Consider the following 15,114-nt stretch of genomic DNA (forward strand, 5'->3'; position numbering starts at 1 on the left):
AAGAGAAGCTGATATGGGAGAAATATGCTCTTTCTTTTTCTAACAATGCAAGCACGACTACCAGAGATCAAATAAAACCTGGCCATTAAAACAGCTTTGCTGTAGGGGAAGGCTTAAATATACAGAATCTAAATTTGTTTTTTAAAGTAAACAGGGATATTATATCCAGTCACGTGAGTGTGCCTCACAATTGATTATTATTGTATGCTTCTCTCATATTTAGAGAATAATCCTCTAAATATGTATTATAATAATAATCTCATAATAATCTAGTTAACATTGTCTAAACCAGAGTAGAGTCCAAGGTCTTCCAAGTAAATCAGGAACTTCTCCAAGAAGGTGAAACGTGGAAAGTAGAGAGGTGACACAGGGAGAAAATGGTTGTGTTAGCTCAGCTAAACTGGGTAACTTTATCAAAGCAAGTCTCTGACTCAGTGGAGACTAATTGAAGCATTATCTAACTGAACTTTCATCTCAAAGGTCACCAGGAGATAAAAACTGCATGTATAGACTCTCCAGTCAAATCTGATTATTTTTTTTAAATCAAGGCTTGTTAACTTTTACCCTAACATAAGTACAACCAATCTTAGCTGTCAGTACTTTCCAATGTCCTTTTTTCATAAGTCTTTGAGTGTCTCCTCTGTGTAACGTCTCTGATTTCTGGAATAAAGAAACACAAGAGACTGACAGAGAATTAGTTCGTACAAACTGTCAGTTGCTTAAGTCCAGCAGGTAGCAGAAATCTACTGAATGATATGCCAAGAAGAAGCCTTCTCCAGATTTCTCCCCACACTTTCCCCAAAGCAGTTATTGTTATGACAAGTTTGCCTGTCAAATCAGCTTTCCTTACAATATGCAAGATACCACTTCTATATCTGTCACTCCACATATGGAAGTGACTGTGTACTTTAATTGTTTAAACCTGCCTCAAACACTACACATAACTGATAAATATGGAACAGCAAGTGTGTCAAAGACACAGAAACTGCAGCATTGTCCCTTTTTAAACTCTATGCCAATTAAAAGTTATTTAATAATCACACTTGGACAGCAAAGCCTCGGTTAGCTCTGCCTGTGTGGTAGTAAACTTCATTTTATTTCTTGAACCCCGCTTGCATGGGCCTCATGCAAACCTTCTCTCCAAAAATGTTGCACAACACTTGTCAGAGCGAGTTTTGACCTATCAGAGACACGGTAGCGAGCCCGAGCACCCACTATTACTGCAATATCCTTCCGCCGAGGAATATAGTCTGGAACAATTTTAACATTTTATTGTTTATCTAAAGACATATTTGAACACAATAAGTAGTGTGTTAAATAAAATGTGATTCAAACATTAAGTCAGTCAACTAATATTTTATTGTCAGCCAAATTGGGCACTGAGTTTGTCGGTGAAAATAGTCCGGCTCCATAAATGCAGTTGTATTCTCGAGCAGCGATCTTTCCACTCGCATGCTGAAGTTGGGAACGGATCATGTCTAGCGATTCTGCTGATTACAACAGGTAAGAGAATACGTTTGGGCGAGTTTTTTTTTTTTTTTTTTTTAAACGACGCTGAATATTTATCTGCGTCTAACCTCGAGAAAGTGGTTTGCAGTTAGTGTTATGCAAAATTAGTTATTAAATAGCTAACTAGGCCCCAACCGCTGGGGCTAACTGTTAGCTATGTGACGCTAGCTGCTCCGTTACACACCGTAGTTCCAAACTGCTTTTAAAAGCATTCTGCTTTAAATGTTTAATATTTGGCCACGTCATACTCAAAGTATACCAGGACTTTGTAGTGATTAGTAGAACCCTTTGTTTACTATTGTAGCTGGGGATTATCCAAATTGAGAGTCGTCGGTCCAGGCTGTATGTAGGCCTCAGAAGAAGCCACCGTTGGCAGTACAGGCCCAACTGTCCGACATATTGGCTAACGGTGAGCGAAGCGGAGCTCCATGTTGAGGTACATCCAAAGTGTACAGATGTAATTTTAATCTTGAGTTACCGGGGACCACAGTGGGTATAAGGAGCCAGCCTCAAATCTTTGGAGGTTACGTAAGCGGCCATTTTATGAGGGACTAGCAGTGGAGCCCGGCTCGTGCAATTTGACACGTGCGCTCAGTGAACCTCCAGACTGTGGAACTAGATCGCTGGGGCGTAACCCAGGCTACGATTGACTATCTCACTACATATCTAACGTAATTTCTGTGTTTTAGTTTCTCACCCTGAGCGCGAAATAGGCGGTCTTATTGTTGGAGATGAGTGAGCAGCAGGCCTTCACATTAAATGACGCCTGGAAGAAACGACCGCTGTAGCATGCGTTCAGTTTATTTTTAAGGTCACATTTTATGTAAAAATTGAAGAGTGTTTCATTTCCAACAGCTCAAGAGATAGAGACCATGGGGGACCAGATGGAATGGAGCCTGATGGTGTCATCGAGGTAAGTAGTATGGCGAAATACAAGCACTGGCACTATATTTTTGGCTGTAACTGGATCATTGAAGTACTAATTCACCCATGTACTGTCTTTCCCAAAATTCAGAGCAACTGGAATGAGATTACAGACAACTTTGATGATATGAACCTGAAGGAGACTCTTCTCAGGGGCATATACGCATATGGTTTTGAAAAACCATCTGCCATTCAACAGAGGGCCATCATCCCTTGCATCAAAGGTACAGACACTTTTCTTTTTAAACTCAGAATAGGATTGTAGATGTTTGAGTGAAATGATGGTCTACCATCTTTCGGGACTTACCCAAAACATGGGGATAACTTTGTTTCATGCTGATCACTCAGTACTGTAAAATGATTAGTTAATGAGTCAAATCTTGCAAAGGATGATTTTGTTGTTTAGCCTGTTTCTGTTTTGAGAAACAAATATATGTACTTAAAATAATTTTTTCCCCTTACTGTCAGGCTATGATGTCATTGCTCAGGCCCAGTCTGGAACTGGCAAGACAGCCACATTTGCCATCTCTATCTTGCAGCAGTTGGATATTGAGCAGAAGGAGACTCAGGCTCTGGTTTTGGCTCCGACTAGAGAGCTGGCTCAGCAGGTATGCTGTTCCTGAGGTCACCATAAACCTCAGCAGTACCTCAGACCTAAGCAGCGTACTGAGGACACTAATTCAGATCCTAAGGTACAATCTTTTAAAGATTTGTTCAAATTCCAAAAGATTTGACGAGTATCTTCTTAAGCTAATGTAGTCTCTGTCCGTGGCTACATTGGTCTGAAAGGTGAAATGCTTTCGAATTTTTCTGTGAAAAACTGAGTGATGTGATGGCATACCATCTTTCGGGACTGACTCTTGAAATGGAGAGTTTCTTTTACTCTACTGATCACTTTAAACAGTTTTTCTGCAGTTTGCGAGTCTTGTCTGGCTCTCTGTGCCACATTATCTTAAACAAGTTCTTCTGTCCCATCTCCCCTTCTTAGATCCAGAAGGTAATTCTGGCTTTGGGTGACTACATGGGGGCAACCTGCCATGCCTGCATTGGAGGGACCAATCTCCGTAGTGAAATACAGAAGCTCCAGGCCGAGGCCCCTCACATAGTGGTGGGCACACCTGGACGTGTGTACGACATGCTGAACAGGAAGCACCTGTGTAAGTATTACAGGTCCTGCTTACTGGAAGCTCAGATTGGTGATATGTTTGCTAACAAACATGACATTTCTCTGCAGCTCCAAAATGGATCAAGATGTTTGTTCTGGATGAAGCCGATGAGATGTTGAGTCGCGGCTTCAAGGATCAGATCTATGAGATCTTCCAGAAACTGAGCACAAACATTCAAGTAAGAAACCAACGCACACCAGAGAACAAATAAGATGCCCTTCTGCATCAACAGAGGTCTGCTATAATTGTGTGATCCAGATTTTCTGTTTCATGCAATGATGATAGCAGATTTTTTACGTGGAAGCAGATTATTGTGCACTTGACTGAAAATGAGATGTGGTCGAACCTCTTTCTTAATGTTCTTTGGCTGCAATCTCAAGGTCAAGTGCCACAATTGGCATTGTCTTTTAATACGCTTGTAACAAATTTTATGTTGATTTTTTTTTTTGGGGGGGGTGGTGTAACATGTAGTGCTGCTTCTTCAGGTGGTCCTGCTCTCAGCCACAATGCCAGCAGATGTGTTGGAGGTAACTAAGAAGTTCATGCGAGATCCCGTTCGCATCTTGGTGAAGAAAGAAGAGCTTACCCTTGAGGGTATCAAGCAGTTCTACATTAATGTGGAGCGAGAGGTTGGTAAGATTTCTGCTGATAATCTTGTACCACTGTGAATGTTTTAATTTCCCTTCTCTCTAAAGCACCCTGCTGAAACTGCAGGAGCCAAGCCTCACAGGTTTAGCTCATGTGGCCGTGTAAGCATGGGTACACCAGAGAAGGAGATCAAAGGCATGGTATTGGAAATGAGGCTAGGAGGGACCTCTTTCTTAATGTCCAGTTTCCTTTGTCTCGAAATCCTGTGTTACACAATAGCTGCTCCTCATTTAACATGGAAGTGGGGTAGATGTTAAACTACAGGATTCTGCTGTGACTTCATGTTGATGTTTTTCAGTTAACAGTGCTTTACATCTCATAACCTCGTGTTTGTTTCCAGGAATGGAAGTTGGACACTCTCTGTGATCTGTATGAGACTCTGACAATCACACAGGCTGTGATCTTCCTCAACACCAGGAGAAAAGTCGACTGGTTGACTGAAAAGATGCATGCTAGAGACTTCACCGTCTCTGCTCTGGTATGACACGTCCTCTCCCTGCTTGAATCTTATGTTGGTGCAAGCAAATGCTTTTGCTCATCAGTATTAATCTATATTTTCCATTTGCAGCACGGTGACATGGACCAGAAGGAGCGTGATGTGATTATGAGGGAGTTTAGGTCTGGCTCAAGCAGAGTGTTGATCACTACTGATCTTCTGGTAAGTGTGATCAACACTCATGATCATCTGTGACGTTACAACCCAAATTGTTTTTAATCCTGCAAAAGTCCTGAAATGACCAAGCAGTCGAAACTTTTGGGAGATTAGGGCTCGTTCTCCACAATGGGTTCTTTTAACGTAGGAATCTGTTACTTATTCGCGAGCAACATTAATAATATGCAGTCTTCATCAGTCTGTCTGTTAAGGAGTTAAATTGAACATGTCTTTTTCTCCCCTCCCACACCAGGCTCGTGGAATTGATGTACAGCAGGTTTCCCTGGTCATTAACTATGACCTTCCCACAAACCGTGAGAACTACATTCATAGGTGAGTTGAGTTTCTTTGGAAGAATGTGCTCTGTTGTTGCCTCTCTGAGTCTAACATGGTCCAATTTTCCTCCACAGAATTGGTCGCGGTGGCCGTTTTGGCAGAAAAGGAGTTGCTATCAACTTTGTGACTGAGGAGGACAAGAGGATTCTTCGTGACATTGAGACGTTTTACAATACAACCGTGGAGGAGATGCCTATGAATGTGGCCGACCTGATTTGAGCCCTGAGATTTTTCTTTTTGTTTTAAACGCAGTGATAGCGATTGTCCACTTGCATTGTGCTTATTATTCGAGGGGGAAAAAAAACTTCTCAATGCTAAACCTTCGATCAGAATTTTGGTATGTGTTAAAAGCGAGGTGACTTCTTTGGTGGTCCCTCTTGGACAGTTGTAGATTCTGACCTTGACAGTTGATTGGTTGGAGCTGCAAAGCCATGGGGTCTATAAGCATTAAGGTTCTTATCAGGTATTTCTTTCCATGTTCACTTAAGATGCGTGTATTCGATGTTCTCCACCATTTAGTAACTTACTTGTGGACTAAAAGGTATAAGTGCTGTATAAAGTCTGCAAATTATGTTATGCTAACATATGTGCGATGTATCGTGGGCCTGCTTAATAGAGGCTTTTGTCATGTTATACTGTAGGATTCACTTGCTTTTTGTTTATCTTCGTGAATGTGTTTAATTTAAATGTACCATATATATATATATATTTTTTTTTTTTATCCCACTTGCTATATATCAGAATCCCTCACTGGTTGGCTATATTTTGCTGACGTGGTTTTACCCTTACCAGAGTATATTGCCCGTTCCCCTCCTTGACTACTTTTCAGATTTCCTCCTCTTGGATTATATGAATGTCTTAATAAACTTAAGTTAACTTAGAGCAACTTTTGTTTTGGTGTCTGGCTTTATACTGTTTTTTGTTTGGGGTTTTTTTTTTTTTTTTTTTTTTTTTTTTTTTTTAATAACAGGATTTTTTTTGAACTGGTTTAAGTGCTGCAACTGACATTCATAGACATGAAGAGATGCATAGTGGTGCGAGTGCTTGCAGTAGAGCTTATGTAACAATTCCACCTAGTGGTATCCCTGCAGCAAGATGAGCTCAATGTTAGCAGCAGAGTACTCGTGTTTTAAACTTAAAATTAGTGAACAAATTGAAATCTATGAGACTCTAGATCAGGGGTGTCAAACTTCAGTCCTTGAGGTCCAGTGTGCTGAAACAGCTGATTAACAATAGTAGGTCATTAGCAAGACTATAGAACTAGACTGCATGCTGAGGTGGCAACCCCTAACCCTGCTTGAGTTAAATGTAAGTGTTTGGAGAATTGTACTTCAAAAAGTACTTTTATTGCACCAGTACAGTAATATATGCCTGTTTACACACAATTTTATTATGTGAATGTTATTTATTTGAACTGTCATACACGGGATGTAACAAGTGATCAGAACATGGTATATTATTTAATCTTTAAAAAAATGTTTGGGGCGTTCCTATGTACCACTAGAGGGAGCCCACGTACCACCAGTGGTACACGTATCACACTTTGGCTGTGTCCCAATTAAGAGACTGAACGCTTGAAGTACGCGCACTACGCGTACTACGTACGGTGCGTACTATAAGTACGAGAAGTGCGGAAGTGAAAGGCTTGTGAAATGGGCAGTGTTGGGAAGGTTACTTTTAAAATGTATTCCATTACAGAATACATGCCCCAAAATGTATTCTGTAACGTATTCCGTTACGTTACTCAATGACGGTAACGTATTCTGAATACTTTGGAATACTTAATATATTATCATGCTTTTTACAACAACGTGAATGTACGATTGCTGTGTGATTCATTACTATTACTGAAGGTCCGCGACTCCGAACTGTAGTAAAGGGACCTCTGACTAATGCTGGGCTTACACTGTGCGATTTTTGGCCCATTTTGAGCCGATTTTTGAGTCGTGCGACCGTTTTGGCGATCGGCCCGATTTTGGCCTTCATCGTGCGTCGTGCATCGTGTAGTATACGTGGGGTAACGAGAAGAGATTAACACCTCACGACGAGCTCCCGATCATCAATCGCTTGGTCGTGAGGGTGTCACCGCAGTTTGTCACACTGCGCACGCGCAAACACAAATGTCAGCGAAAAAGACGGCGCAGCATGGCAGTGCAGCGTGTGATCTGGACACAAGCGATGGAGGCACAACTTGTAGAACTTTGGAAAGCTCATCCGAGCCTTTTCGATGTGGCCTCACAAAATTATCACGACCACAACAACCTTGAAAATAGTTGGATCTACACTGCTGCTCAATCACAGCTGGCTGATCAGTGTTTTTCATTAGCAATTTAGCAAAGTTGATGGTGGTGGTGGCGTGTCTGTGTGAGTGAAAGACAGAGAGGGAGAGCGAGCGACAGAATTTCTGTCATAACCTTCATTTTATGGACGCACAGTGTGAGCACTCAGGTCGCATCAGAGCATCGGGTCGTATAGTGTGAGACCCTGCATCGTGACCTATGAACTTCTAACCCCTGCGAGTCAATCGTACAGTTTGAGCAGGAGCTGAATCGCGCGACTGAAAAAATCGCACAGTGTAAGCCCAGCATAATACGGGCTTACACTTTCGTAGCCGAAAAATAGCTTTAATAGCTTTGTTGTGTGGGTCAACTCTGCTTGCCAGAGACAGAGAGAGGCATTGAAAGACTGCTCCAACGGAACTTATTGTTTTCGGAGGAAAACACGAACAGTCGAGTCTTAATAGCTTACTTACAACTGGGCTCATCAGGCTCTCTTCTTGGCTGCAGTGGTTATTATTATATTTACATGCTTCCAGCTCCCGTTTTTGCTCGATGACAACTCGTACCTTTCCACTCCCCTTTTTCTCCCTCCTCGCGCTCACAGACCCATAACGTGTATGGCAGTCCATTCTCCCTGCAACACGGACTACACTGCCCATGATGCTACATTCTTTAGAGCTATGCTTGTAGCATTCAGCCTGTTAGCTTAGCACCACAACAACAACAACAACGAAAAGGCGCTCTCTCACCCAGGAAGCACACAGTCGCAGAGAGAGAGAGCGTCGCCCTGTAACCATGGCAACCGTAACGCTGCCGCCTGGAACAACAGAACATAGCTGTCAAACAAAACCCAAACAGTCCTGACCCGCGACAAAATGAAACAGGAAAGTACCGCAGTGTAATCCATTTATTTCAACAAAGTAACTGTATTCTGAATACCACCTTTTAAAACGGTAACTGTAACGGAATACAGTTACTCATATTTTGTATTTTAAATACGTAACGGCGGTACATGTATTCCGTTACTCCCCAACACTGGAAATGGGACGGTATACGCTTCGTCGCGCTGTTCAGGTTGCCTAGCAACCATGATGCTAACCGCGAGACACGTTACATACAGCTTTGTTTGACAGAAATGAAGGAGAAAAATGTTTTGTTGGTCATTCATTTTTGTCATGACATCACTTTAGTTGAGTATCTGAGGCTGAGACCACGGGACTGTAAAACATGCTTGTTGGGCTTCATTTCTGTGCTGAACAGTCATTTAAGATTAGTCAGTAAATAACAATTAGTTCATGTTGTTAATGTTGTTCATCTCACTGTGGCAATGTAAATATAGTATTGTCAGATTATATATATATATATATATATATATATATATATATATATATATATATATATATATAGTGGCACGGTGGTTAGCACTGTTGCCGCACAGCAAGAAGGTCCTGAGTTCAATTCCAACATCAGGCCGGGGGCTTTCTGTGTGGAGTTTGCATGTTCTCCCCGTGTTTGTGTGGCATCCCTCCGGGTACTCCGGCTTCCTCCCACCGTCCAAAGACATGCAGCTTGAGGGGATAGGTTAATTGGAAAATCCAAATTGCCATTGTGTGAATGTGAGTGCGAATGGTTGTCTGTCCCTGTGCGTTGGCCCTATGACAGACTGACGACCTGTCCAGGGTGTACCCCGCCTCTCGCCCTATGACAGCTGGGATAGGCTGCAGCTGCAGCTCCAGCAAGTTACAAGTACGGATTTTGAGGGTCAAAATCCGTACTTGTAACTTGCAGGGTTTTTTTTTTCCTAAGTCCACACACAAATCTTTTTTACGCACATACAAATCTTTTTTACAAGTACAAAATATTTATGACCACATTTTGAGCCCATAGAAATCGACAGCGCATTTGGATGCATTTGAAGCACACTTCGAATTGGGACAGCCGTCGTCGCGTGGCGGTGACGTAACCGCACTTAAAATGCGTACTTCAAGCGTGCTGTCTCTTAATTGGAACACAGCCTTTGAGAACTTAAAAGTGTTGAAATGAACTCCAAATACAGGGAAACTATTCCATTTAAATCTACGTCAGATTCTGGTTTGTTTTAATGCTGCATTGTAGATATGTAACAACTTGTGTTGTTTTTTAGTTTTTAACCCCTGGAGGGTCTTAAGGACATTTATTGTCGTTAAGCACAAAGGTGGATGCATTTTTAAGACGCCTCCAGGTGTTAAGTGTTTATATTTGTCCACACTCTACCAGGAGAACTTCAAGACATGTTGAGGAGCTAATTTAGCCATTTAAATCAGCTGTGTTGGATCAAGGACACATCTAAAACCTGCAGGACACCGGCTCTCGAGGCCTGGAGTTCCCTACCCCTGCCCTAAACAGTTAATGCAATATGATTGTTAAACCCCTTCAATTAAAGCTTTTACTTATTTCTTTTGCAATGAAAGTCTGTACTTCAGTCAGCTTACGAGCAGACAGTTTATATGAAAGCTGACATAATCACGCCCCATATAAGATAATGAGAGATCAACTCATTCAAATTAGGTCACCAGGAAACATCCCGGTGCTCTTAGGTCACCAGGAAACATCCTGATAGAAAGTCCACTTATAAAAGCGTTCACTGGAAGCTTATTTCCATAGCGTTCCATTGTAGTCCTTTTATTTATAAATTTACACAGGAACATTAGAGATGCAAATATGAGAGATTTTCTCACTTTGTTAACAAAAGAAGTCTGTATGGAGGAAAACACGTCAGTAATAATCTACTCTGGCATCAAATGTATTGGTGTCACCGGAGACAGGAGGGATAACGTCAGCACACATAAAGAGTACAGAAGCAACACATAACAGCAAAAACAAGAATAGGAGCAATTTGTCATTGTATCTTTAGGCACTAGCAGCCTGTCACAAAAACACGTGTTTCCATTTCTTTAATTGAATGTAGAACAAAATGTCAAAGATAACACAGTCTGACAGACACAAAATGTTTGCACCAACAAGATGATTTCCAAAATCCTTTAGTTGAAAAGAAGGCGTGTCTCAGCATCCTGTGGAAATGGGCCAAGTGAATGGTATCTGAAAGTCACGTCTTTGAGAACAAATCCAGCAAAGGCATGGCACAGAACGTGAGAGATGCATCTGACCCTTCAGCTGATGATTATTCCCGTCATCAGAAATGGTCTCAGTGGAAGAGTGACTGTCAACCAGCTTACAGAAGGCAAACAGGGAGAAAAGGCTGAGATGTGCCAAACTACACAAGAACTGGACTGAAGATCTCATGGATTTGAATCCAAATTTGAAATTTTTGGCTCAAATCATTGTCAGTATGTATGGATGAGACCAGGAGAGAGGCACAACAGTGAGTGTCTACAAACACGGTGGAGGCTCTGTCACGGTTTGGGGTTGTCTGGAGAAGCGGTGTTGGGCGTATTGTCACAATTTATAGAATTTTGAACTCAGAAAACAGCAAATCTGTGAAGAATTGAACTTTGCTGTGATGTAGAGAAAAATCCCACTAGCAGAACTGATTACAGCCACAGAAACAGCAGTTTGAAAAAATAACGTCACAGACGTGGAAGAAGAAACTGTGGACAAAAGTTTCGGCCTCTCTCAGCAATGCAAAGCCCTCAGCATCCAACATCACCACAGACGAAGGGAAGTCACTTACCCTCGTCTAAACCATAGAGACGATTGTGAGAAAATTTTGTCACTCTCAGCAACAAAAATACTTATGAGCCCCTGAAACAAGACCCAGGAACTCGTGTTCTACTGGCTTGAGGAAATGCTACTGACAGGCTATACTCAGGGGAAGCTACGCCAAGTCTGTACGGTTTACCGAAGATACATAAACAGGGTGCGCCTTTAAGACCGATTGTCTGTATGATCAACTTGATCAACTAAAACATCTCAAAGTTAACCCGCTGGTAGGCAGCTCTGAACATCACATCCAGAACACCTTGGATATTGTTGAGAAGGTGTGAGATGGTCTCGTACAATGTTACATCTTTCTTCACTTGTATTCCAGTCACTGAAGCAGTGGAGGTAGTTCGTAAGAGATTAAAGGATGACCCCAACCTCAGCAACAGGACCACTCACCCACCACGTGTGTTTGCTTTTGGAACTGTGTCTTAATTCCACCTACTTCACATACAAGAGTCAGTACTCAGGCAGAAACATGGGTGTGCCATGGGTTCCCCTGTTTTACCCATTGTGGCCAACTTGTACACGGAAGAAGTGGAAAAGAGGGCTTTGTTATGTTTCCATACGGATCAATAAATTGATGGACCTTTTTCACTGTTTTTGTAGGAAAATATAAAGAAATGAGTGTTTGTTTGAGACTTCTGCACAGTACTGCAGTCTGTGACAGCGTAGGTTCTTCGACAAACGTGTGCGTGTACTTCATTTGTTGCTTAAGTTGATAGTTAAACATCTCTGGACTCTCTGATCATGTTAAGACGGTGGACAGTGGAAGACTCTGTAGACGGGCTGCAGACCGCCCATCCAAGCCGACAGTAGGCCTACTCGTGTTTTGTGTGCCGGTATGTGTAAGCTAGTCAGTTATACAGGAAGAGGCTGGAGTTGATTGTTAGTCTGCCATTTGCATGCAAACCCACTGCATATGGAGCTCATAATGCAAGTGAAATAGACTCTATATAGACCACAAAAACAGCCAAAAAAAGTCAAACAGAGAGATAGCAGGAACCACAGGAGCGATCAAAGCAACGTGTTAGCTGCAGACACAGGTTAGGAAAACCCAAGAAATACAAAACCAGAGAGTACACTTTGTAAAGACAGTTGTCTCACTGCCACGTGGACATTGAGGTTATACCAGTTTTAATAAATGGGCCCATTAAGGCCGATCAAATGGGACCAGACTGACAAAGACTAAAGTAAAAGTAATTTTCTCTATATATTATAATATTTTATTTAAAAATTCTAAGTAAGAAATTTCATTACTTCTTTACTTGAACAGCACATCAGACACAAAAAAACCCTTAGAAGCCTCAACGTCTGGAATAACACTCTGTGATCAACCCATAAACTATGAATTGAAGAGTACAGAGAAGGCTGAGCTCACACTGTGGAGACCATTTATCTGAATTTCTGTCTCCTGCACTACAACCTGTTGTTTTCTTTTTCAAACCAACTGTTTTTGGTATAAACCAACTATTTGTAAACATGTTATAATAAAAAATAATAACAATATTAATAATACAATATAAGCACGTGAGAATACAAATGTCATTCAAGTCTAACCAATTCCAATGAATGTGCTCAGCTCCAATCTTTCTGAATCAAAGCATCATGAGCTTAAATGCAAATTCATCTCTGCTGCAGTTGATGTAACCCAACATTGATCCTGAGCACCACAGCCTCTGTGCATTAGTCCAACACAGAGCGTCAAACTCACCACAATACTGCAAACTAACCTATTTCTCCTGCACTAAACCACCCAGTATTTTCATGCAACACTTGAATAACACAGAGTTAGCTTAGTTTGTTTTGCAGAATTTTTCACAATATGAAAATATATACATATTTTATCAAAACACGTCATGTACAGATCCAATATGTGATTAAAATGATTACATTACATGCAATCTTTAAATCTGCAGTTTATCAAATACCACTGAGAAACCTAACTTCTCTTTCTCCATCTCTGAGTCAACTTATCTCACACTCTTTTGTCTCCCTGTGAAATACAGCAGCTGGACCTTTAGCTTGCGACACACTGCAAACACACAAACTGCACACAGACAGTTTGTGTGTTTGCTGGTGTTTGTTGAGCCCATAGAAACGCTACTTTTAAAATGACCTCACACTTAAAAAATAAAAATGTTACTCCCTTTGTGCTTCCTCCTCTTCAGAAGCACTAGCGGCATGCGCTCGCTCCAGCCCGGTATAAACGTTATAAATTATACCTTTGAGCCCAAAATAATGAGCTTGATTTAAAAATGTAAAGCGTAGAAAGTTAGGTCATTTATGTAAACATGTAGTGAGTGAAAGTAAAAGGTCAGAAAAATAAATATTTTTCTTTCTTTTTTTCTTTAATAAAAAAAAAAAGAAAATGATACCTAAAAATACAGCTTAAATGTGATACTTTGTTTCTTCACACCTGTGAATTTGCGTAAATGTTATACAGACGAAGAGTTGTATGACGTGCAAAATGTCCCGTTTTACACCAAGCCAAGCGAGAGACTTGACACATTTTCATACCCAAACCTCTAACCAAGGTCAATCCACTGATCTCCACCTGTTTGAGCACGTTTGTCATTTGCTGAACGCAGAACGATTTATGACCAAACTGCTGCAGGCGACTTCATTTTAAGTGTGCTGTTTGTGTGCGCAGAGGGAATTACGAAGACTGAAATTTGTACTCTCCAAAACATTTAGAGGTCATCTACTAATGGGAAGATCCGAGGTTTGATTCCTGGCTGCTCCAGTCTGCATACCAAAGAACCCCTCTCATTCACTCTCCAATGAACACATCAAAGAGTCCATCGGAGAGTGAATGTTAAATAGAAAGCACTTAAGTAGAAAAGGATGGAACAAAAGTGCTTAACTCTTTATTTCCAAGCAAGCCATTATAAAAGGCAGAAAAATAAAACAGCATTTCTGATCAAATCACTGATCAGTGTCCACGTCATGCCAGCCGGTGGTTTTGTGAGAGTTTTAAGAGTGAAGCAGAAGGAAGCAAATCTCTTCATCATGCTTGTTGTCCACAACATCTGTTTTTAATTTAGAAAACACCGTTTCACCCCAGACTAGTCGGGTAACCCGACGGAGTGAACAATCAAAGATCTGGACACAAGAGGACTTACGCAGACTTTAGACTCCCCTCAACAGCTCTTGAATCTTGAACTCATTATCCTGTTATCGGTTTCCTGATTGTGTTTGCATGACCTGCTTTGTGTGAGCAGTTTCTGAACAGGCTGCACATATTTATAGTATTTTTTTTAATTAGCTGTATTTAACTCCCTATCGCCCCCTCAGGGTTGCTCGGGTGCGCTAATCAGCACAGTCGGTGCCTATTTTTAGGAACTCTCCTCTGTCAACACAATTATTTTCCAAATTTGCCTCTTGGGACCTGACAATAGCTTCTGATGACTAAAGTCAACAGTTAACTCCTCGCGGGACAATTCCCAGAAATGATGACTTGAGTCAAGCCGAGAACAAACAACCGGCTTCTGCTTACAGTCAAAGTAAACAGCTCCACACTTTATGTGACATATCCCACTTTTCTAATTTGCATTTGAACACAACTTCATATTTACAGCTTCAAATGGACACAGAAGTCGTTTTTTTCCTAAACTCAATTACTGCCAGACAGATGCAGACAGCTGGAACCGTTTCCTGGACGCTCCTAAATCCTGCTCTCCCTTTACAAGTTGCCTCGGAAACGGAGCATCTGTTTCTAGAACAGTTAATCCAGGCGACGTCGGATTTCAGGAACGAGGTGCAATAAATATGTATGCAGACAGTTTCCAGTGAGGCCAAGTAAAGGGAGCAGAGGGTGGCATGTTCATCACCTGTGCTGACTGCGTAATATCAAGTCACATCCAGAGAGCCTAGTGTTTTGCGTTCTAAGTTTAAAAAA

At 41.4% G+C, this 15,114-nt stretch overlaps 1 protein-coding gene and 4 non-coding genes across 5 annotated transcripts; all 5 read left to right on the plus strand.

Moving 5' to 3' along the window:
* Nucleotides 1-1,424: 1,424 nt before the first annotated feature.
* eif4a2 (eukaryotic translation initiation factor 4A2) lies at nucleotides 1,425-6,121 on the plus strand. Its single transcript, XM_026149777.1, has 11 exons — nucleotides 1,425-1,503; nucleotides 2,365-2,422; nucleotides 2,525-2,657; nucleotides 2,902-3,041; nucleotides 3,422-3,590; nucleotides 3,668-3,777; nucleotides 4,085-4,228; nucleotides 4,588-4,725; nucleotides 4,816-4,905; nucleotides 5,153-5,232; nucleotides 5,310-6,121. Exons 1-11 carry the CDS (start codon nucleotides 1,475-1,477, stop codon nucleotides 5,452-5,454), a joined length of 1,236 nt encoding a protein of 411 aa, XP_026005562.1. The 5' UTR covers nucleotides 1,425-1,474; the 3' UTR covers nucleotides 5,455-6,121.
* On the plus strand, nucleotides 2,705-2,779 carry LOC113011459 (small nucleolar RNA SNORD2). The gene has a single exon (XR_003270565.1). It is a non-coding gene; the product is annotated as a small nucleolar RNA SNORD2 (small nucleolar RNA).
* LOC113011458 (small nucleolar RNA SNORD2) lies at nucleotides 3,256-3,330 on the plus strand. The gene has a single exon (XR_003270564.1). It is a non-coding gene; the product is annotated as a small nucleolar RNA SNORD2 (small nucleolar RNA).
* LOC113011457 (small nucleolar RNA SNORA81) lies at nucleotides 3,815-3,995 on the plus strand. The gene has a single exon (XR_003270563.1). It is a non-coding gene; the product is annotated as a small nucleolar RNA SNORA81 (small nucleolar RNA).
* Nucleotides 4,280-4,463, plus strand: LOC113011456 (small nucleolar RNA SNORA81). Its single transcript, XR_003270562.1, has one exon. It is a non-coding gene; the product is annotated as a small nucleolar RNA SNORA81 (small nucleolar RNA).
* Nucleotides 6,122-15,114: the final 8,993 nt, after the last annotated feature.

This window comes from Astatotilapia calliptera, chromosome 18 (genome assembly GCF_900246225.1).
Source record: "Astatotilapia calliptera chromosome 18, fAstCal1.2, whole genome shotgun sequence".
Lineage (NCBI taxonomy): Eukaryota > Metazoa > Chordata > Actinopteri > Cichliformes > Cichlidae > Astatotilapia > Astatotilapia calliptera.

What these genes read in the sequence shown, in the direction of transcription:
- eif4a2 (XM_026149777.1), top strand. Translation starts at nt 1,475, where the DNA reads ATGTCTAGCGATTCTGCTGATTACAACAG. An exon ending in AGCCTGATGGTGTCATCGAG is followed by an intron (nt 2,423 to 2,524) that starts GTAAGTAGTATG and finishes CCCAAAATTCAG; the next exon opens with AGCAACTGGAATGAGATTAC. An exon ending in TGATCACTACTGATCTTCTG is followed by an intron (nt 4,906 to 5,152) that starts GTAAGTGTGATC and finishes CTCCCACACCAG; the next exon opens with GCTCGTGGAATTGATGTACA.